General features: G+C 41.2%; 1 protein-coding gene across 1 annotated transcript in view; it reads left to right on the top strand.

Annotated features, from left to right (window-relative positions):
* Positions 1 to 23,106, top strand: part of LOC109058487 (transformation/transcription domain-associated protein) — a 73,697-nt gene that overhangs the window by 14,321 nt on the left and 36,270 nt on the right. Inside the window, 25 exon segments of the mRNA XM_042767460.1 lie at positions 357 to 556; positions 932 to 1,149; positions 1,238 to 1,435; positions 1,521 to 1,781; positions 3,104 to 3,265; positions 3,371 to 3,467; positions 5,794 to 5,915; positions 6,316 to 6,486; positions 6,585 to 6,653; positions 8,387 to 8,407; positions 8,742 to 8,862; positions 9,013 to 9,113; positions 9,241 to 9,423; positions 9,525 to 9,706; positions 11,252 to 11,450; positions 13,054 to 13,182; positions 13,619 to 13,885; positions 14,277 to 14,483; positions 14,676 to 14,834; positions 14,941 to 15,075; positions 15,202 to 15,312; positions 15,384 to 15,530; positions 17,905 to 18,118; positions 18,493 to 18,618; positions 19,698 to 19,844. Of these exon segments, the coding sequence (XP_042623394.1) occupies positions 357 to 556; positions 932 to 1,149; positions 1,238 to 1,435; positions 1,521 to 1,781; positions 3,104 to 3,265; positions 3,371 to 3,467; positions 5,794 to 5,915; positions 6,316 to 6,486; positions 6,585 to 6,653; positions 8,387 to 8,407; positions 8,742 to 8,862; positions 9,013 to 9,113; positions 9,241 to 9,423; positions 9,525 to 9,706; positions 11,252 to 11,450; positions 13,054 to 13,182; positions 13,619 to 13,885; positions 14,277 to 14,483; positions 14,676 to 14,834; positions 14,941 to 15,075; positions 15,202 to 15,312; positions 15,384 to 15,530; positions 17,905 to 18,118; positions 18,493 to 18,618; positions 19,698 to 19,844 (3,947 nt within the window).

Genomic DNA, 23,106 nt, shown 5'->3' on the forward strand with positions numbered 1-23,106 from the left:
GCTCAGCCCTCTCCCTAAGCCAAGCCTTTTAAATAGCGATAATGAAATGGAGCGATCCATCACCACTGCTACCGGCTTTGGCATTCTAGAACACAAGCTTGAGGAAGGATAAAACACTCACTCCATCACTGTGCTGCTATCAGCTGGGATAAATAACCAAACATGAGACAAAATGTCAGCCAGACACAAAGCCAGACTCCCATGGGGCTCAGCTGTCCAAACACAAAAAGCCTTTTATACTCTGTAATCAAATCAAATCGCATGATTGGGTTATTCAACCTCAGGCGCATGTAATGGAGCGAGTTCTTGGATGCGATGTGAATTATGAGCTAAATCCCTTTGCTGGTTTTCAACAGCTTCACAGAGAAGTGGATCCCTAACGTGATCATCTCCCACCGGTACAAAGCCCAGGACACCCCAGCACGCAGGACATTCGAGCAGGCCCTGACGGGGGCATTCATGTCTGCGGTCATCAAAGATCTCAGGCCCAGCGCTCTGCCTTTCGTTGCCAGCTTGATCCGCCATTACACCATGGTGGCAGTGGCTCAGCAGTGCGGTGAGGAATCTTTCTGCCTCTGTGCTAATGTCATCTATATTGAAGGTTAACTGTGCTATGATGGGTAGTTATTTAATATTGGTAAGGTAGCTAGAGCCAATGCATTACTCATTATCGTGAATAAATATAATGAATATAATTTGTGACCTTGTGGAAAGAAATGCTTGGCTTCTGGATTGTACAAATTGGTAATGAATACTTTTTGGCAGCAGAGACATCAGAAATGAGAGACATTGCTTGGTTTTTAGGGCATCCTATTTTAATATAATTTCATGAGTTTTTGCTGGGCAGCAACAATGTTTTTATTTTCTGTCTGAGTGTGAGAAACATCAGAAGTGCACTCAGATCATCTCACAACTCATTTTTCTGCCTTAGGTCCCTTCTTGCTGCCATGCTACCAGTCAGGCAGCCAGGCCAGCACGGCTATGTTCCACAGTGAAGAGAACGGCTCCAAAGGCATGGACCCACTCGTGCTGATCGATGCCATCGCCATCTGCATGGCCTATGAGGAGAAGGAACTATGCAAGATTGGGGAAGTGGCACTTGCTGTCATCTTTGATGTTGCTAGCATTATCCTGGGCTCCAAAGAAAGGGTGAGGTCTCCTCTTGATATTTTTTTTCCATACAATTTTTTTAGTAGATAGGTTCTTCTTTTAAAACTTGATCTGGTTCTTTCTTCAGGCGTGCCAGCTGCCGTTGTTCTCCTACATAGTGGAGCGTCTATGTGCATGCTGCTATGAGCAGGCCTGGTATGCTAAGCTGGGTGGAGTGGTGTCCATTAAGTTCCTGATGGAGAGGCTTCCTCTGATTTGGGTGTTGCAAAACCAGCTGACCTTCCTCAAAGCTCTGCTCTTTGTCATGATGGACCTCACAGGAGAGGTACAAACAATTTCTAATGTCATTTAAAATCATTGATGTTTGGGTTACCTGCATGAACTTCTGTATCCCCTAATGTTCCTCTTAGGTGTCTAACGGGGCAGTTGCCATGGCAAAGACCACGCTGGAGCAGTTGTTGATACGCTGTGCCACTCCTCTTAAGGATGAGGAGAAGACTGAGGAGCTTCTGTCTGCGCAGGATAAATCCTTCCATCTGGTGACCCATGACCTTGTACGGGAGGTCACCTCCCCCAATTCCACTGTCCGCAAGCAGGCCATGCACTCCCTGCAGGTGCTGGCTCAAGTCACAGGCAAGAGCGTCACCATCATCATGGAGCCTCACAAAGAAGTGAGTGTGATATATTTCTATACGATTATGAGGACTATGGCAGGACTTCCTTTGCTGGCTTGGTCAGATTTTTACTTACCCTGCCATCATTTTCAGTGGCCCCACTATTTAAAATGATGCATTTATATATTTAAAAACATGTTATTGCTGGAAAAAAAAGAATTTTATGAAGGTTTCGTTCATTTTATATTTCGTTTTTGTTTTCTTTTCTAGTAAATAAACCATTTACAACTTAAATTAAAATTATTTAAAATTTATATTAGGTTTATATTTGATTATTTTATTTAATTTTCTTTGCTAAAATAGAAACCATTTACTATATAACAGATTTTTTTAGATTTAGTTTTCAGATTTTTTAAAAATTAAATATCAATTTGCTTTCATTTGTTTGCATTTGTTTTCCGTTTAACAATAGTTTTTAAATTTTTCTATTTAAATTATTAGGTTTTGCAAGAATTCATATAACGCTCCAATTTAACTCAAATTTGCCAAGCATTTTTTTTTACAAGTTTGATCTGTTACATTCTTGAGAGCGTCGAAATGGCCGGAAGTCATTCATTTTCAATGTGAGCCGGCGGTGATCAGCGGCGTGTCTTAGATGGTGTGGGCATCGAGGAGAGTTGAAGTCAGTTTAACTTTATGGTAATGAGCTGTCGCGGTTCGGCGGCAACCAATCTGAACGTAGAAGTCCTCCGCTTGAGAGGGTTACAGAGAACGCAGTCTTGAAACATTTTTGCGCTAGAACGCTTGTTTTTCTGCGAGAATGCAATTAATTTGCTCAAAACAACACCAATTTGACCAAATGCATCAAGGCTACACTTCAACCAGGACAGTTTGTAATGTAGGATGCGCACAAATTAATATTAATGTTAAAGTCCAAGGCTATTAAACGTCTCCTATAAACTGCATGTTGACATCAGACTAGCATTTAACCATGAACACAAAAGCCACACCACACAAATGGCTTTACAATTGGGGGTTTTTTCGTTAGGAAACGTGTAACTATAATTAAGTTCTTTCCATCAATCAATTTCTTACTTTCACATTTAAAATATTTTATGAGGTTAAGTTAAACCTTACTTGTGGTCAGTCTGCACAAGATCAACATGCTTGTTTGCGCAATTGTTTATTTTACAACACACTTACATTTTGTAAGTTTAGATAATGCTACACTGGCCAAGTGACCATTCCATCAACTCTCTCAACATGAGCCCAGGGCTAACACACAGTTCTTATTGTTAATTCTTGCAAGGGTGGAACATTAGGTCAGTCATCTTCCTTCCTCTATTTAGGGAAAGTTAAAAACTCCTTATTTCCACCAGGTTCTGCAAGACATGGTTCCTCCAAAGAAACACCTGCTGCGGCATCAGCCTGCCAATGCTCAGATTGGCCTGATGGAGGGCAACACCTTCTGCACCACTCTACAGCCCCGCCTCTTCACCATGGACCTCAACGTGGTGGAACACAAAGTCTTTTACACTGAGGTCAGTTTGAAACCGTCTGCTTTTAAGTGGGTTATATGAAATCACCAATGTGTTGATGCTGTGTGTACTTCCTCTCTGAGCTCCAGTATCTCTGATTTGACACAGTTGCTGAACCTATGTGAAGCTGAGGATGCTGCTTTGATGAAGCTGCCCTGTTATAAAAGCCTTCCTTCACTGGTGCCGCTGCGCATTGCTGCACTCAGTATGTGCTACTTTTTTATTCATACATATACAAGAAACTATATATAGGCTATCTTCCAAAACCTAGTGAGCTGCCTTGCTGATTTTTTGCCTACATAGGCATCTTCCTTCTAAGGCAGCATGCAAACTGAAATGGATCCTGATAAACGATTGATTTTTGAAGACTTTACATAGGCAGCAACTTTACCCAGGCAGTTATGTCATACAAATAAACCTCCACACACAGTGTACAGGAGCTTTGGCTCTCAGATGATTGCAAGTTTAGCCCCTTTCGCACCGGAGGAACCTTTTCATAGTTCCCAGAACTACTGGTGGAAGTACTGGATGCACGTGTGTTTGTACTGCAGGAACTAAGAATGATTTTAATTCTAAGAACTCTGTTTACGGGAGCTAAATTAGCTCCTACTTCAGAACAGGGTCTAAACCCGTGCTATAGGAACTACCAGTGATGTAAGTGAACGTTGGTTGGCCAAATGCATATGGGAAAACACGGGCACCCGCCATTTTTAAAAAGCCGGATAAACACACAACAGTTTATTATTCACGGATCAGTTTACAGTAGGCTACAAGATGGAAAACAGTGATAAATGGACAGACGCAGAAGTGAAAGCACTTGTAAACATTTATGGTCTTTTCTCAGATTTGATCATATGTAGAAATGCAAGTTTACGTAGTAGATTTTGTCTCTTAGTCCTCTGATTTGCTCTTTCTATCGCGTAACTTCTACGTCTACATTCTATCTCCATTATCACGAAACCCTGTATATACATCAAAAACAGCTCCGATCACGGTGTCCTCCATCCTTTTGTTGTTAACGTTGTTGAATACCGCGCTTAAATGACGTTGTGGGCTGCCGGCTTACATCACTTCTGAGTTTCTGTTGGTGGTGCGAATGCAACCAGGAAAACCGCCCGGGGGAACCACCTGACTGTCTAGTTCCTGTAACTTAGTTCCTAGAACTATAGGGCCTTTTGCACCACAGGAACCTTTTCATAGTACCAGAACTAATTGTGGAACTACCTACTTTTAGCCGTTTTCACACTGCAGGAACTGGGTGCGATTTTTAGTACCTTTTTCGAGAACCAAATTAGATCCTACTCCGGAGCAGGGTCTAACCAGCGCAACTGGTATTACCTGTGACATAAGTAGACATTGATTGGCCAGACGCGTTTGAAAACGCCCTCATCCGCCATGATTTAAAACGGCGTGTAACATACTGTAAACAATGTGTCAACTTAATTCGCAAGTATGACGAACACCGATAAATATACTCACGCTGAAGTGCAGGCACTTGTAGCAAATGTAGCACTGCCAGTTGTCATTGGAGATTCTTAGTCCTCCTTTCCGTTCTTTCCATTGCTTTACGTATAAATTGACATTCCATGTCCATTATTGTGAAACCCGCGAGACACAACAAAAACACATCTCCTATCACAGCATCCTCCATCCTCCTGTTGTTAACGTTGTTCTTTGTTAACGTTTTTGAAAGCCGTGCACAAATGACATCGCTGTCGACCGGCTTACGTCACGTTACTAGTACACTCTCTCGGTGCGAATGTAACCCTTTAAATGGTACTGGGAAACAGTTCACGCAAAATCGTTTCAGTACTTTAGTACTGTACATTTAGTTCTGGAACTAAAGCGGTGCAATAGGCCCTTATGTTGTGCGAAAGGGGCTTTTGTTGTTAGCATGGTGCTAAGTCAAAGTTGTCCTTGTTTAATTAGATTCAAGTTGTTTTAATAAAACTTTTTGTGTACTTGCAAAAGTTAAAAAGTTTGAAAAAAGTGTCATGATCAACAAGGCTGCATTAATTTGATTTAAAAATACAAGACAAATAGCTTATTACAGGAAAAATATATGATTTGTAATAAATATATTGCTACAAATTGGAATAGCTGTTTCTTATTTAAAAAAAGTTTTTTTTATACCTGTGGTGGCAAAGATGAATTTTCAGCTGCTGTTACTCCAGTCTTCAGTATCACACGTTTCCTTATTCTAATATACTGATTTGGTGCTCAAGAAACCTTTCTTATTATCATAATGGTTGAAAATGGTTGTGCTGCTTAATACTGTAATGAACAATTTTCTCTGTTTGCAGTTTGGAACAGCCTTTGTGTTTGTAGTGTGTCTGTGATGCCTAAACATGCTGCCTGCATAGACAGCTCACTAGGTTTTGGAACAGTGACCTAGTATTTGACACTGTCAAATACTAATAAATGCAAATGTTTTGGTGTGCCACATAACTGAAAAACAATTTTGTGCACTGTATATTAAATGTCAGTCTTAATGATTTTTCTGTTTAACCCTCCCGTGTGTGTCTGTTCAGACGCCCTGGCGGCCTGTAACTATCTTCCCCAGTCCCGAGAGAAGATCATCGCAGCCCTCTTCAAGGCCCTCAACTCTACTAACAGTGAGCTCCAGGAGGCCGGAGAGGCCTGCATGAGAAAGGTCAGCCCTCTTCCTCCACAAGCCTCGTTTCCTTTCTCCTATCTCTGTCTCTTCTTCACTCTCTTCCTCTGCCCTGCTGCCTCTAATGAGTCCTGCCTGAAAAGATCAATACAGGATGGAGTGAAGCAGGCTGAGAGGAAAATGAATTTGGCCGTGATGCATCGTCTCGTTGCAGAAGACTGTCGTGGCCTTTCTTGTTGTGCTAGGTTTAGAGTTTTTCTGTTCCTGTGAATTGACAGGACAGTAGCAGAAAACAGGGTTTTAAGATGCCATTATCTTGTAGTCTTTCTTGTAGGGCATGTAAAAGCAGCTGTCTCTATTAAGCACTCACAGGCTGTTTAATGGCCCTGTATATGCTTTGAAGTCTGAGTGTGTATTCATGTTCAAATGTGTTTCTCAGTTCTTAGAGGGTGCTACTATCGAGGTGGATCAGATCCATACACACATGCGGCCCCTGCTGATGATGCTTGGAGACTATCGTAGTCTGACACTCAATGTGGTCAACAGACTGACATCAGTCACTCGTCTCTTCCCCAACTCCTTCAATGACAAATTCTGTGACCAAATGATGGTAAGTGAACACTGTAAACAGCTTAATGTATATATACATACATACAAAGAATTTAAACAGTCAAGAGCACAGACTCATTGTTTCTTTTGCTCTTGCAGCAACATTTGCGTAAATGGATGGAGGTGGTGGTGATCACGCATAAAGGGGGCCAGCGTAGTGATGGCAGTGTGAGTATAAGCTTGTTTTGATATCTCTGCTTTTCCTTGAATTGTTTGTTGAACTTCACAAGGGCAGCAGCCTCATTTAAGCCTCTTCAATGAGCGGAAGGGGTCTGTAGAAATGGAGAGCTGAGATGAGCGCTCTGGACTGGACTCCCTCCTCCAGCCCAGATCGCCCCACTCAGACTCTGTGAGTGGCCATATTACAATCAATGATTAATTAGGCGCCATCCACCCCCAGGCCGCCTAAGTAACGAGCCTCAGAGTTCTGGATCCTCGTTATCTTGTTGGACAGATAACCTTGTAGAGTAAGTAAAGGTGAGAGGGGGAGAAAGCCATTCTGTTTCCACGCTTCAAAACGAGCTGCCATTCTTTCTGTCTTGTTCACGCCCTGCCGTTCTCTAAAATGTATTATAATTACATGCAAATTGGCCCTCTGTTCCTGCAGTTCTTAATATTCTTACAACAATGACAGAATGACCAGCCATACATGACAATGAGGCGGGGTCAGTCGGGTTCAGGATTGGAAGGGTGGGGGGGGCATTCAGAATGCTAGTTCCAGAAGATTAGTTTAGCCATACAGAGAAAAAGATTTATCATAAAAATGAGTAAAGTTCGTGTTTTACCCCAGGAAAAAATAATTTCAGAAAAAGATATGCTTTTAGGACTGCTAAAATGTTGGCATAGTGATATGCATAACATTTGATGTAATGTCTTGACAAGTTTAATTTAATTAAATTTAAAATGAATGCAAGTTTTGATGTAGTTAGGTGTGTACCGTTGTTTGTACTGGCATCATTATCAGGCCTAATACTGTGCTCAAGTACTCATTCTCATTAAAATGCTCTAATACCAAAAATACAAGTAAAATGTTCTGCATTGTCCTGAAGATAATCTAAATGCAAAAATTCTAATATTTGATCTCAATAGTTAGGGATGGGCGATATATCGCATGTGTTTGTCACGTGCATTTCGTCAGTAAAGCCAGTTCCCTGATTACCGCTAAATCGCCATCACCTGCTTTCAAATGGAGTAGCATTTAATAGACAGAGCTGTAGTTCACTGACAAGCTACGCAATATCACGTTCATTATCGAAGGCAACGCGATATAGCGTAGCTTGTCAGTGATCTACGGCTCTGTATATTAAATGCTGCTCCATTTGAAAGCAGGTGATGGCGATTTAGCGGTAATCAGGGAACCGGCTTTACTGACGAAATGCACGTGACAAACACATGCGATATATCGCCCAGCCCTAACAATAGTAGATATTATTGCGAGTATTTGGGTTACTTTCTCTCATAATTAAATTGTGTGCATTAGTTGTTATTTGTCTAGATAATTACTAAAATATAGCATTAAAATGTAGTAGCAACCATCGGTTTTGCAGTTATACATTATGTAGCGCTATGATCCTAATGCCCATATTTTGTATGCCCTTTAGGTTAGTTAATCAGTGCTGTGTATTCCCACACAAGATTTCTCATTCACCTTCACCTTCACTTTCCATACTGAAATCAGTGGATCTGTGGAGTCCAGCTGAAACACTTCAAAAAAAGTGTTTTGTTTTGTTTTTTTACCTTTCATTTTTTGGCCTCTGCAATTTTTGTGCAGCCTAGAAGGAAGATTGCTCTGTACAGAATCTCACACACCACCATTCACCCGAACCCATCTCCTTAGTCCATACAGCACTCATTACCCACACTGCTTTGCTGATAGTTTGTTGTCTCCTGTTCTGGCGCAGCCTGCCATGGAGGGTGTAGAGGTGAGATGGCGGCCTGCTGTGGGGTCTTCACTGGCTCCGCTCCGCATTGTGCTCGTGGTTACTCTGTGCTAGTGGAGTCTTTGTAATCGTATTTGTGTCTGTGGTGTTGTGTTTGACTTTTATGTTTCAAATTTCTGAGGTGGTCCCTCTCAAACCTGCTAACGTATGATGTCCCATGGATCTATGATGTTTTCAGGAACCAACCTGCCACTCTGACTTTCCCGCAGATGTTCCCCAATTTGTCACTGTTGAATTTATATTACAGGAGGTACACTTATTTTTTCACTGCTGGTTATCACTAACATTAACTGTGATGCATTATTCACCTCTGCAGGAAATGAGGATCTGTTCGGCCATTATAAACCTCTTCCACTTGATACCAGCTGCTCCACAGACACTGGTGAAACCTTTGCTGGAAGTGGTCATGAAAACGGAGAGGGCGATGCTCATAGAGGTACAAGATCATTATAATAAATGTCATAATTAGCTATTTGTGCCCTTCAGCCAGTAGGAAATATACAGAAATTGATATATATATAAAAAAAAAATATTATACAATGTGAATATTTTGGTTTTATACAATTTGAATGTTGTTACCTCACACTCTCACACCCCCTATAGAGACACACATAAAAAACCCCACACACCACACACATCAAAAACTGTAGATCTTCACAATATAGACCACACTCAAAAACACACACAGTAGACTCATGTTCATATTTTTTTGTTTGTTTTTTTCTTGTCCATACCACATACTGTATTGTGTGTCTTTGTTTAAAAATTCCTTGCCATGATATCTTATGAATGTTGCTTTTTCTTCAATCTTTTATTGGTTTTATCATTTGCAGAGTTTCTTGAAGCACAAAGATGCCAAGCCACTTCGAGATGTCTTGGCTTCAAACCCAAATCGATTTGTCCCTCTGCTGGTTCCAGCTGGACCTGCAGCAACTGTGAGACCTGGGTCTCCCTCCACTAGCACTGCACGCCTTGACCTGCAGTTCCAGGCCATCAAGGTGGGCCAAACACTCTTAACTGGACCGTTTACTGTTAAATTTGATGTAATGTGCTTGTTTATAGAGCCTGAATATTAATGAGCATTTATACATTTCCTCAGATAATAAGCATCATTGTGAAAAATGATGAAGGCTGGTTGGCGGGTCAGCATTCTTTAGTGAGTCAGCTCAGACGCGTGTGGGTCAGCGAGGCCTTCCAGGAGCGCCACCGCAAAGACAACATGGCTGCAACCAACTGGAAAGAGCCCAAACTATTAGCATACTGTCTGCTTAGCTACTGCAAGTAAGTGTTTTCTGTTTGGGGGTGCAGAAATTATACACTTCACAAGTTTAAATACTGTTAAAGGGATAATTCACCCAAAAATGAAAATTTGATGTTTATCTGCTTACCCCCAGGGGATCCAAGATGTAGGTGACTTTGTTTCTTCAGTAGAACACAAACAAAGATTTTTAACTCAAACCGTTGCAGTCTGTCAGTCATATAATGGAAGTGGATGGGAATCACGGCTTTGAGAGTCATAAAACATAAACAAACAAAACCAAATTAAACTCTGTGGCTCGTGACGATACATTGATGTGTAAAGACATGTAATGATCGGTCTGTGCAAGAAACTGAACTGTATTTATATTGTTTTTAACCTTTGATAAACTGCAATGTCCGAACTGTCCTGAGCGCATTCGCGTCGTCTTCTTCAGTCGGTGCATGACGCATCTACTTCTTCTTCTTGCTTCACAGCAGATCGCACCACCTCTCTCAAATGGACCATTGACACTCTATCTATAATCTCAATTAGGAGTGTCAAAATCGTCCATTTGAGAGATGGGTGGTGGTAATGCACTAAGTCTGCGATCTGCCGTAAAGCAAGAAGAAGACGCGGCATGGGCAAGCGGCAACCTCCCGCTCTCTCTCGGGAAGCCAACAAAGAAACTACAACAACAATAATTCAACAACCCACCACAAGATGCCTGCAAAAGGGAGTCAATCCCATAGACTCACCACCCATAAAAAAACCAACCAAACATAGAAAAAAAAAAAAACGTTTACAGCCTGGTTCATAAAAATATTTTGGTCTATATAGCTAATTTTGCCCTTCATGACAACTGTGAGGGGGTTGAATTTTTTTACAACTCACCTGTTTAAATTATATTAAGCCTTAAAGTTCTGCATAATTAAGGGTGTGGCCACTTAAGTGACAGGTGGATTGCCGCTGCTGACACTGCCGTCGTGCTAGGTGGGCGTGGCTTCAGCAACCAGCTCACGCCTTTTTCGATTATCCAGGAGTGACGCGCTGCCAAGATGGCGACGGCCCGCTCCACCCACTTTGAGCTTCAAAAACACTCTTCAGAAAACTACGGGTGATGTCATGGACACTACGTCCATGTTTTTATACAGTCTGTGGTCACGCATCGGCTGTTGAGAACGCGCTCAGGACAGTTTAGACGTTGCGGTGATTCAGAGGTAAAAAACGATATAAATACTGTTCAGTTTCTTGCACATACCGATCGTTTTGTGTCTTTACACATCAGTGTATCGTCACGTGCCACAGGGTTTAATTTAGTTTTTATTTGTGTATGTTTTTTTGACCCTCAAAGCCGTGATTCCAATTTACTTCGATTATATGACTGACAGACTGCAACGGTTTGAGTTAAAAATCTTTGTTTGTGTTCTACTGATGAAACACAGTCACCTACACTTGGATGCTCTGGGGGTAAGCAGATAAACATCAAATTTTCATTTTTGGGTGTACTATCCCTTTAATAGCTTGGAAAATGGAAACGCAATGTTTTTACTTTGATTTTTACACTAAAGTTGTACATTTCCTTTCAGACGCAACTACTCTGAGATTGAGCTACTCTTTCAGCTGCTGAGAGCCTTCACTGGCCGCTTCCTGTGCAACATGACCTTCCTGAAGGAGTACATGGAGGAGGAGATCCCCAAGAACTACAGCATCACACACAAACGAGCGCTCTTCTTCCGCTTTGTGGAGTTCAATGACCCACACTTTAATGATGAGCTCAAGGCGAAGGTGAGGATATACCATTCATACACCTGTGAGTATTAACATGTTGAGAAGAAACTCCCATGAATTTTGCCTTTGTGATGACCTCTCGTTTTTTCCATGGTCAGCTTTTTAAATTTCACCTTTGCTGTATATTTCTGTTGAGAGTGGCACAGTGTCACGCTCTCTTAGCGCTGAGCATCTAATGCAGCCAACAACCAGCCCCTGCTGAATATGTTTGCTCAAGAAGGGGAGCATGACAGGGACTGGCCGTGCATGACTCACTCGGTTCTCAAAGGCGCGTCTTCACAGTCAACCGAAGTCTTTGAAGAACGCTAATGAATATTTGTCTGCAGATTACTCTAATAGCCATTGCTCATATTCTAAAGGTTTGCCTTTAATCAGCCCTGGAGAAGATGAGTAACAGTTGATGGAGCAGGGCTCAACAGAAAGAATTTTTTTCTGCTAGCTTGACAGTAGACAGATGCGACAGTAGTTTAGATTTTTACTTTTTTTGGGTGTCATTTTCACTCACTGATTTAAATTTTTTTTTTTTAAATTGCAGTTTTTGGAATGTTTGAAATGACCACATATCACATAGTTTAATGTAGTATTTTTGACAATGGGATTCTTTATTGATTCTTTTAATCATCCTTATTGTCTACACCTGTTGAGGGGTGTTTATAGTGTGCATGCCCTACCTGGAGTACCAGGACCCACTGGTAAACGGGTCAGTCGGGATATTCAAGGCTGTGTTGCTTATTCCCACTTAATTTTTATTCATGTGAAAGAACTCCAAGTTCAAGAAGGAGATCAAATGGCAGTTTATTAAAATGAACTGGATGTTCCCCTCAAATTGTCACCCTCTGCAATGACAGTGAGAAACGGTAGCAGTGCATCGGCGGATAGTCTTCACAGCTTTGATGGCAGAGGCTGTTCTTGCTCTGCTAAATCACCCCTCACAGCCAGACAGACGCTGCATCCCAAACATTCCCCAGGAGAGCTCAGCAGCTGCGCACTCTTAACAGAATACACGTTTAAGGTGATGTTTTTAGGCAGCTGGAGTCGTGGCGGTTTTGGCTGTGATGGATCGTGTAGAAAAGTATTTGTTGTGATCCATCACTCATATGAACGGTAGAGGGGCTCATTAGGATGAGGGATAATGAAGGAACACCTGCAGCCCCACGGTCCCCATGTTTGAATAAATCCACAGACCACATGCTGATGCGACACTTCAGCTAGCAAACAACACAACCATTGTGTCTGACTAGACAAACTATTGTCTTGAATAAAGGTAGTATTTTCCCATAGCTTAAACTACCAAGTGGTACATTGTTGACATGCTTATTAATTTGTGATTTTTTTTCTTTCAAATTTATAGTGTAAAGCAGAAACTAAGCTATTAGTGTTATATATAATGACATGCTGTTTCTATGTCATGGTGTAAGTTTGGAGTCCAGTCCAAGACCTATGGAATGAATAACAGGCAACAAAATAATTTTTTTCGCATACAATTGTAATACTGTTTATATTTGATAAACGAATACCTTCCCAGTTCTTTGAAATCCTCAGTGTAAATACATAAATGTAACTTATGTTATATCTTATGTGTTATGTGTCCACTGTCCAGGTGTTGCAGCACATCCTGAACCCAGCCTTCCTGTACAGCTTTGAGAAAGGGGAAGGCGAGCAACTTCTGGGGCCGCCCAATCCAGAGGGTGACAACCCTGAGAGCATCACTAGTGTCTTCATCACCAAGGTGATCCTCTCCAGCAGGCCCCAGCCCAGCACCACTGGCAATGCTGTCACTCTGTCTTTATCGAGTCACCAGTTCATCTAGGATGACCTCTGGCTGTTATTTCACTGGCAGAAATGTCAAGGCCACAATAAAGGTCATAGTGTTTGTTTTTCAAGCAAACTCAATCAGACACAGAGTGAAGGTTAATAGCCTTCATTTATTTCACGCTTAAATTGATTGTCTCTCCCCTGCTGCTAATCATAGCAAAGAGTAAACCAAACAGTCCGTTTGTTCCCTGGGTTTGTTTTTTTAACATCTCCAGCAGGAAAGGAAGCTGTTCAAGTTTAAACTAACTTTTTTCTTTTTTTTATCTGCTATATGTCACAGCTGTGGCCTCACAGCCCTAAAAACAATGCATCTTTTAGTGTTTTGTGACACATTTTTCCTGTTATTGTAGGTCCTTGACCCTGAGAAGCAGGCAGACCTGGCTGATTCATTGAGGATCTACCTGCTTCAGTTCTCAACCCTGCTGGTAGAGCACGCTCCTCATCACATCCATGACAACAACAAGAGCAGGAATAGCAAGCTGAGGCGTCTTATGACCTTCGCTTGGCCTTGCCTGCTCCCCAAAACCTGCGTGGATCCAGCCTGCAAGTACAGTGGCCACCTCTTGCTGGCTCACATTATCGCCAAGTTTGCCATTCACAAAAAGATTGTGTTACAGGTAGGCATGTACTAAAACTCCAGCTGGCAAAAATACTGAAATGATTTTTTTTCCTGATTTTGTCTGAACAAAGACGGGTACAATTTTTTTTTTTTAACAGCTGTAACAGAATCTTTGAAGTCTATGAATATTTTCCAGGTTTAATCATGTGTAGTGATTAAAGCTGACCAGCTGACTGATATCAGATATGAAATCTCCAAATGTAAATGTAGGTACAAATAGATTGTAGAGTACAGAAAACTCAAACACTTCTCTTACCTCAACATTTCAAAGAGTAGAAGTGTACCTCCAAGCTTTTGCTACTCAAAGTTAAGTCTTTGGTTAACTCACTTCAGTAGTCAACTTCCTTTTGTGAAATGTTGCTAAATGTCGGTGTATCTGTTCTGTGCAGGTTTTCCACAGTCTGCTAAAGGCTCATACTATGGAAGCACGTGCCATTGTTCGGCAAGCCATGGCAATTCTCACACCTGCTGTACCTGCTCGGATGGAGGATGGTCATCAGATGCTCACACACTGGACCCGCAAGATCATTGTGGAGGAGGGCCACACAGTTCCTCAGCTCGTCCATATACTTCACCTCATTGTACAGCACTTCAGAGTATGTATAGTCACTCTTGCCAGTTATACTAACATCTCCCATACTGCAGTCAGTATTATTTTCCCGTATTAACATTATTCAGTTTTTATTGCACAGCCATGGGTATTAGTTTGCTTGGTAGATCATGTAACATTTTTTTATTTATTTATTTATTTGTAAAGTTTGCTTGAGTGTAAGTTTCTCTGCTTACAGGTTTATTACCCAGTGAGACATCACCTGGTTCAGCACATGATCAGTGCTATGCAGCGATTGGGCTTCACCCCCAGTGTAACTATTGAGCAGAGGAAGTTGGCAGTGGACTTAGCTGAGGTGGTCATCAAATGGGAGCTCCAGAGAATCAAAGACCAACAGGTCTGTTACCAGGAAATAAGTGTTCTTATTATAGAAACAGTGTTTTGGTCTTTTGCGATTAATTTAATGTAATGAAAATTGGGTTTGAATTTCTCACTTGTCTCAGCCGGAATCGGAAGCTGATCCAGGAAGTGTGGGCGAGGGCACGAGCGGAGCCTCTGCTGCTATGAAGAGAGGAATGTCTGTTGACTCGGCGCAAGATGTAAAGAGATTTCGCACTGCTGCTGGTGGTGTCGGCACGGTGAGGAAACCTTAAACCACTCGCTGCAGTGTGACCACTGCAATCAGTCTCTTGCGCTCTCTGTCCTGATGGACCGTGCCATGTTTGAGTACATTGGCTGTATTGTGTTTGTGTTTGTATGCGCAGGTCTTTGGCCGCAGTCAGTCGATGCCAGGCACAGAGGCTCTACTTACCAAACCTGTGGAAAAACAGCACACAGATACGGTGGTCAACTTCCTCATCCGCATCGCGTGCCAGGTAGTTATCTCATACCTGCTTAGTGAGTCCTTCTGGTGTCCACTAATACTTACATAAGCTCATTTCTGCAGGTAAATGATAGCACTAATGTGGCAGGCTCTCCCGGTGAGCTGCTGTCTCGTCGCTGTGTGAACCTCATGAAGACTGCCCTCAGACCAGACATGTGGCCCCGTGCCGAACTTAAACTGCAGTGGTTCGACAAGCTCCTTATGACTGTGGTAAGTCTGAAAGCTGGTGGGTTTTGGTTTCTTTTTTTTTATTCTTATATAATAAATTATTTATATAAATTTGAGGCTGCATATGAGATTTATGAGTTCTTACCTTATTTTCTAAAAGGAAAAGAAGAAAAATACAGACCATTGTTTAAAAAAAAAAAAACAGCAAATGTGATGCATGAAACTACAAATTCACTCTCTGACAATAGGTGGCGCACTTAGAAAAGCAGAAGCACCCTGGTTACTCTGCGACACAGTGTTACATAACTTTCTGTTTCTGACACCCATTTGTCACAGAGAAGAAAGGAGGTGAAACAGTGTTTGCATGTTTTCATTTTTGTGTCCCCTATGGTCTTAATCTAATAACACCAAATTAAAGAGTGCAGAAACGAGAGCCAGTTCTGGGATTATTCCTCTGCTGTTCATTGGATCTTAGTGAATCTGCTTCGTTTGTGAGCGCCACCAAGTCATGGTTTTATGTAACAGCAGTGGCTCTTGCCATGCAATGAACAGCAAGAATCCTATTGTTTGGCCAGTTTTCTTGGAAAAGATTAATTGTGTTTTGTGTCAGTCTGAACAGACACATTAACAAGCGTTTATTCAGATTAAAATGTTTATTGCACCGAATATTTGTCTTTGTGTGAACAGGCCTTAAAGTCTTCAGCTTGGCGTAGATCGCCATATCCTGTTCATCTCACATCCCTCTTCATTATTTCCGGTGCCTTTCCAAGCTGTTTTTATCCCAGCCAAATCGATATCCTCACTCTTCTGAAAGATTTTTCTTTCTTTGGAGTTCACTGGTGTGACTAACTGAGCTGTCATCTGAGAGAACAGCTCTCAGTTAGTGAGCGTCCACCACCTGCACTATTATCACTGCAACTTCACTTCATCTCTCTCATTCCGCCTGTTATCAGGCAGAGGACTTCCTGTCATTCAGATACACCACTCTATTTATTCTTTTCAGGGCAAGAGCTTTCTCTGCTCATGTAGGCCAGTGATTTTAATGCTGTGATATGGCAGAGAGGAGCCTGCCTATACCTTGTTCAACCTTTTAATTTGCCCTTTGCTCATCCAAAGATTAGATCATGTCTTTTGTTTTGGAAAAACTGATGTTCATAAGATGCCTCCCAGTCTCTCTTATGCCCTCGAACAGCCAGAAAAGCTGACGATTACCACCCTACCATCCCTTCCATCTTTATTTTCAGAGTGGGTCAATGACACTTTCTGTGACATGAGTTTGACAAACAGGTCACTCATCGTCTGCGCCCCAGAGCCCCGTTGAGGGAGCGAGGTGCTCTTTTCAGCTCTCTTAAACAAACTAATGACCAGTGCTGCAAATCCGAGGGGCTTTTATCATCTCATTGTGTCAGCTTGTCAGTTATTTAAAGGACAGGCTGCAGGGACGAGCTTAGCTTTGTGCAAATCTGTCCACCGTGTCTCGGGGGCCAGACCTTAGTTGTCAATATTCAGTAGCCCCTAAAGCCTAATCAGCACTGGTTTTTACTCATTGTGCCAAGCCTGTGCATTACTTGACTTAAATGAGACAAAGAAGGGGTTTTTGAAAATTTAAGTTGCCAGTTTCAGTTAATTAGAACAATTTGTGCGGTGTCAGAGGTTTCAGTAGTCCAGTAAAATGTCATGATTCTCGATACCACAGCTTAAACGTGCCAGTATGCCATCGGACATGCTGCTTCATTTCAAAATGTTTAGTAAAATTATGTAAGCATTGCTTCAGGTATTTAATAAAGTGAACAGGTGTTTAATCAGAAACCATTAATCAAACATACAAATGAAGTAAACTGTGCTTAAAGTACGCAAGTTAAATGGAAAACTACAACAACTTGCAGGATTTTTTTTTAATTAATACTTTTATTCAGCATGGATGTTTAAAATTGATCAAAAGTGACAGTGAAGAAATTTACAATGTTCTGAAAGATTTATATTTCAAGTAAATGCAGTTCTTTTGAACTTTCTATTCATCAAAAAACCCTCAAAAAAAGTATCATGGTTTCCAAAAAATATTAAGCAGCACAACTGTTTTCAACATTAATAAGAAATGTTTCTTAAGCTCATATCAGCATATGCAGCACATTATTTCTGAAGAATCATGTGACATTTAAAATTCAGCTTTGCCATCATAGCAATAAGATTCACTTTAAAATATATTAGAATAGAAAACGGTTATTCTAAATTGTACTAATATTTCACAATATTACATTTCACACTTACAATTTTACTTATGCTTTTGATCATATAAATGCATGCTTGGGGAGCAAAAAACAATTTTCCCAAAAACAGATATCTTAACAACCTCAAACTTTTGAACTGAACTAGTGTCAGTTCCTCTGTACCTCATCAGTCCTCCTCTGTTTTTCAGGAGCAGCCAAACCAGGCCAACTTCTCCAACATCTGCACAGGGCTTGAGATTCTCAGCTTCCTTCTGTCAGTGCTGCAGCCTCCAGCCATTCTTGCGCACTTCAAGCCCCTGCAGCGTGGCATTGCGGCTTGCATGACCTGTGGCAACACCAAAGTGTTGAGGGCAGTTCACTCCCTCCTGTCCAGACTCATGAGCACCTTCCCCACAGAACCCAGTGAGTAGATTAAGCTCAGATTGATGATATCTTCTCCTAGAGACCTCATTTGTGCATAGCTGTGGATATGTATGGTGAACAATAATTACTTCATTTGATTTAATCGAGTGCAAGAAACACTCTAGACAGCCTAAAGGCCAGTATAATGGTGAGCAGCTGTTAACAGAAACATGCATTGGTTGAATCTCCACAGAGGGTGTGTGAAATAACTTTAGACACACTAGTGATTATCGACAACCTTATATGTTAAAGCCCCATTTCTGTAATTGGTTATCTCTTTATAAGATTTTCCAGTTTGTGCTAGTTTTTCAAATAAACCTGTGGTAACTATGTACATTAAAACAATTTCTTCTGATATTTTGGTTTTTCTTTAGGCACATCCACAGTGGCTTCCAAGTATGAGGAGCTGGAGTGTTTGTACGCTGCTGTAGGGAAGGTCATTTATGAAGGCCTCACCAACTACGAGAAAGCCAGCAGCGCTAACCCAACTCAATTGTTCGGTGAGAAAATGTAATCGCTCTACTATATAACCAAAGGGAGTTATTCTGGAATATCTTCCCCAACATAAAATACATGGTTTTCAAAAAGCTTTCTTTTCTGCTATATACTAAGCTTAGAATGTAAATCATATATTTATGTACTTAATTGTAATTGTACAGTTATTATTGCATTTTGTACATTACTATTCAGAAGGTTTTTTTTTTTTTAACAAATTACTACTCCTGTGCAGCAAGGATGCATAACATTTCACAAGATTACAGTTTTTTTTACTGTATTTTTGATCAAATAAAAGCAGACTTGGTGAAGACTCTACCAACCCTAAACTTTGGAATAGTACTGTACTTTAGTGTGAATCCATTTCAGATAAAACTTTATATTTTATTGTAATAACAACTTAGTTGTTTCACAACTTAGAGTTCATCTTTAATTATATTTCATAATTGAAAACAAAAAGTGCTGAAACTCTATTGGATAACCTTCTAAAGTTACCAGTAGGGCTGTGCGATTAATCGAAATCGTCATAAAATCCTGATTTGTGCATGTGCGATTTCTAAATTGCTTTATAGCACGATTTTCCGCGGCCCCGACCTCCCGCAGTATGCTATCCAATCCAATCAGAATGCAGCGTGCCTAAATGTAAATCGTAATCGCAAAATTTATCAAAGAAATCACGATATGTTTTTTTTTCATATCGCACAGCCCTAGTTACCAGTGTTTCATTTCAGCTCAAAATGGCACCATTGTTCAATAAATGCCTTCTGATTCCACTCTGGCAGTGCTCTAGAGTTACATTTACCACAGATGTACTGTATGTGTCTCCATCGAGGGTGACTTTTTACATTTATCTTTCCTCCCCAGAGCTGTGATCTAAGAAATGCATTACTCATGCTTTTTTTGTCTCCTTCCTTACCCGGTAACTCGCTTAGATTTCTCCAGAAACGTCCTTGTAATACAACTACAGGGACAAAGGAGCGGCACCCAAAGTCATTAGCAGGCTCATGTCGCTCGATGTTCCTGACAGTGTTGTGAGGGCAGCGGGGCATCATGTTACCAGCTTCTCTCTCCTCTCTGCTTCCAGGAACGCTGATGATCCTGAAGTCGGCCTGCAGCAACAACTCCAGCTACATCGACCGCCTCATTTCCGTCTTTATGCGTTCCCTTCAGAAGATGGTGAGAGAGCACCTGAGCCCACAACCCAACCCCGGAACCGCAGAAACCAGCACAGGTGACCATTCTTTAGACTCTTGTGTCAAAGACATTTTCCCCCACAGATACATTCAAAATTAATTTCACCTCAAATAGTTGAAATGGTCTATTATTATGATTATAAAAAAAAGTGAAAGTGATGTGACATACAGCCAAGTATGGTGAGCCATACTCGGAATTTGTTCTCTGCATTTAACCCATCCAAAGTGCACACACACAGCAGTGAACACACACACGCACACACACACACACACACACACACCGTGAACACACACCCGGAGCAGTGGGCAGCCATTTATGCTGCGGCGCCCGGTGAACAATTGGGGATTCGGTGCCTTGCTCAAGGGCACCTCAGTCGTGGTATTGAGGGAGGAGAGAGCGCTGTACAATCACTCCCCCCACCTACAATTCCTGACGGCACGAGACTTGAACTTGCAACCTTTGGATTACGAGTCAGACTCTCTAACCATTAGGCCACGACTTCCCCTGTTGTTAACGAAGCACCTAATATCTGCTTTTCCACTGTTGGGACAGGGCTAATAACGAGCCGTGCTGGGCCAATGGCCTCACACCTCAAGCCATGAGCCAAATATCAAGCCGCGTTTTCACTGTTGGGCCAGCGCTACTGTAAAACCCTCCCTTGACACACCTCTTTGAAGCAAACATCATACAACCCCAGAATTTCTCTAGCGAGGGGAAAATTAATGAAACTATATTGTAAAATGAACTTAACATTTTCACATTAAAAGAGACTAAACACATACTTGTTAAGTCACAGCTGCTCTATTTATTTGTGATGATAGGAGTGCACAAAACAACTCCATTAGGGCTTTTAAGTCCAAATGCGACATATAGCACTACAGAAAAATACTGACAAAACCCTTGTATGTTTCTGACAAATTTCTTCAGAAAGAATGAGCATTAATATAAATTTTCCACAATGCGTGTAATCTGAGGAGGTTTGACTGCTATCCCATCTCACTTTACTTTTATCTATTCAGCCAAAGTTCAAGTTCAAGTTCAGTTTATTTATAAAGCACATATAAAAACGGGCACAGGCCGACCAAAGTGCTGTACAAGTTAGAATAAAATAAAAGATTTAGTACTCTAAAGTCAGCAAAACAGTTTAAAACAAAACACTTATAAAGTACACTAATAGTAGCAAAACAATTTAAGACCAAACAGTCTTATAAGCTAAAAGCAACAGAGAATAGATAAGTTTTGAGACACAAAGTGGAGGCAAAGCAACAGAGGAAGCTCACAGACAGAAAAGCTGAGTTATACCAGTTACACAGAGTATATGAAATTTATGAGGAGGCACACATGGAGGAAGCAGAAATATTAAACCAAATAAATACATGATTATAACCATATATGATTTGTCTAAGTTCTTCAAGCGGTCTCTGGTATTTTCATAATCATAACGTGTTCTTATTATATACTCGCTGGTGTCTGAAAGTGAGTTTTGCCATTTTAAATTGTTTTAAATGTCTTAAATGTTGATGCTAGCTGGAAGCTTCATATGAAAACATGGGAAGTGAGCAGCGTTGCCAACCGTCTCTAACTCAGATAAACTCCACCTTTGTTCATGACCACTCGCCCTAGCACCAGCTGGCCCACTTTGTCCCAAGGTATTCGGCGGGCCGAAAATTCCTGGCCGTTGGCCCCAAGGAACCCTCGACGAGGCACAATCAAGCCCCGGAAGTGACAGTGGAAACACACGTGGCCCTGGCACGCACTAGCACGCCTGCTTTTGGCACAACAGTGGAAACGTGGCTAATAATAATTTTTTTTTTCTCCTTCTGCTCTTTTGTCTATGGTTGCACATTGAACTGCTTGCGGAAAATTTATGAAATTTGGCACACAGAATAAAAGACAGTCTAAACATTAATATATAACAAATTTGGAGTCTCTACCTGTATGATTCGAATGCACCTTCTGACATCATTTTCCGCAATTACATTTTTTTCTCTTGTTGAATTTTCTGAAAAATCTTCTTTTTTTAACCTTTACTCGTTCATCGTATCGATCATCTTCAGACCATGCCAACAAGCAGTTATGGAATTCAAGCTGATTAAACTGTTCTCAAATAACGTGCAAACAAATTTGACGATCACACCAAAATGAATGTGAGGGCTGCATCTTCGCAACCCCTTTAGCACATTGAGACCAAACTTAGTATGTTTTGCCGCAACCAGGCTACCTGGAGAATTTTGATACAGTACCACCTAGTGGTCTGGAGATATGAAAAATTGTAAATTCTGAACAGTTTTGCCATAATAGGCCACACTTCCTGTCCAACATTAAGATTTTCTTTAACTTGCTTTTCAAAATCCTCCTAGACTGTTGGTCCAATTTCTCACCAAACTCAATTCAGATCTTCTTCAGACCATGCCATGAAAAACAGGAAATTACATCATACAGAGGACCCCTGCAGATCCTGTGTGTCAATAAGTCTCCTAAAATAGAAGATAATTTGACTTTATAATTTAGCAGTCAACAAATTTTTGATAGAAGTCTTAATGCACTGACCCACTAAGTAAATTTAAACAGAACAGGCAGCACACAGGTCAGAACAGGTCTTATGTTGATGGCACTCGGTGGATCACTAAATCATCTGAATCGATCCTAATTGGCTGCTGTCTAGAAGCAACCATGTTAAGTTAATGAAATATAGTATGCTATACTTAATTTAGACAATTTTGTGCTTTAGCATTGGCCTCTTTCTGTCATTAACCCATCTGCGCTTGGTTAAGATCACTTCCTCCCTTCCAGGAAGCTGTTTTCAAGCCTTTAAAGATTTCAAGCTTGTCTTTATTTTGGATAGTATATGGAAGCCAGCTGAGGTAGGTTGAGATCTATTGCTTTGTCTGACAGAACGGGTCCTCTTCCTCTTGGCCCAGAACTGACAAGTCTGTCTTAAATTTAGGCTCTTGACAGTATGATGGAAAAATACGCTCTTACTGGGACAGCTTTAATCCTGTTGTCTGCAGTCATCTGGAGGAGTTTAAAAAGTGGGCAGAAAGACAAAAAGACACGTTGTCACCTTGGAGCAGAGTGAGAGAGAGAGAGAACCCTAAGACTTCAGTGTGCGCTGTCCATATTTGACCACTGGGTGCTGCAGGAGGGCCAATCAAATGTTCAGAGACCGGCCCACAAATCCATCCATACTGAGAAACATCTTCTGTGATTGAAGGCAAAAATCTCCCACTGTGTCCACCAGAATATAAAATCCAGACAATCCCATCTGCTCAGTGCCTTCTAGATGCTATTATGGTTTT

This window comes from Cyprinus carpio, chromosome A12 (assembly GCF_018340385.1).
Source record: "Cyprinus carpio isolate SPL01 chromosome A12, ASM1834038v1, whole genome shotgun sequence".
Taxonomy (NCBI): domain Eukaryota; kingdom Metazoa; phylum Chordata; class Actinopteri; order Cypriniformes; family Cyprinidae; genus Cyprinus; species Cyprinus carpio.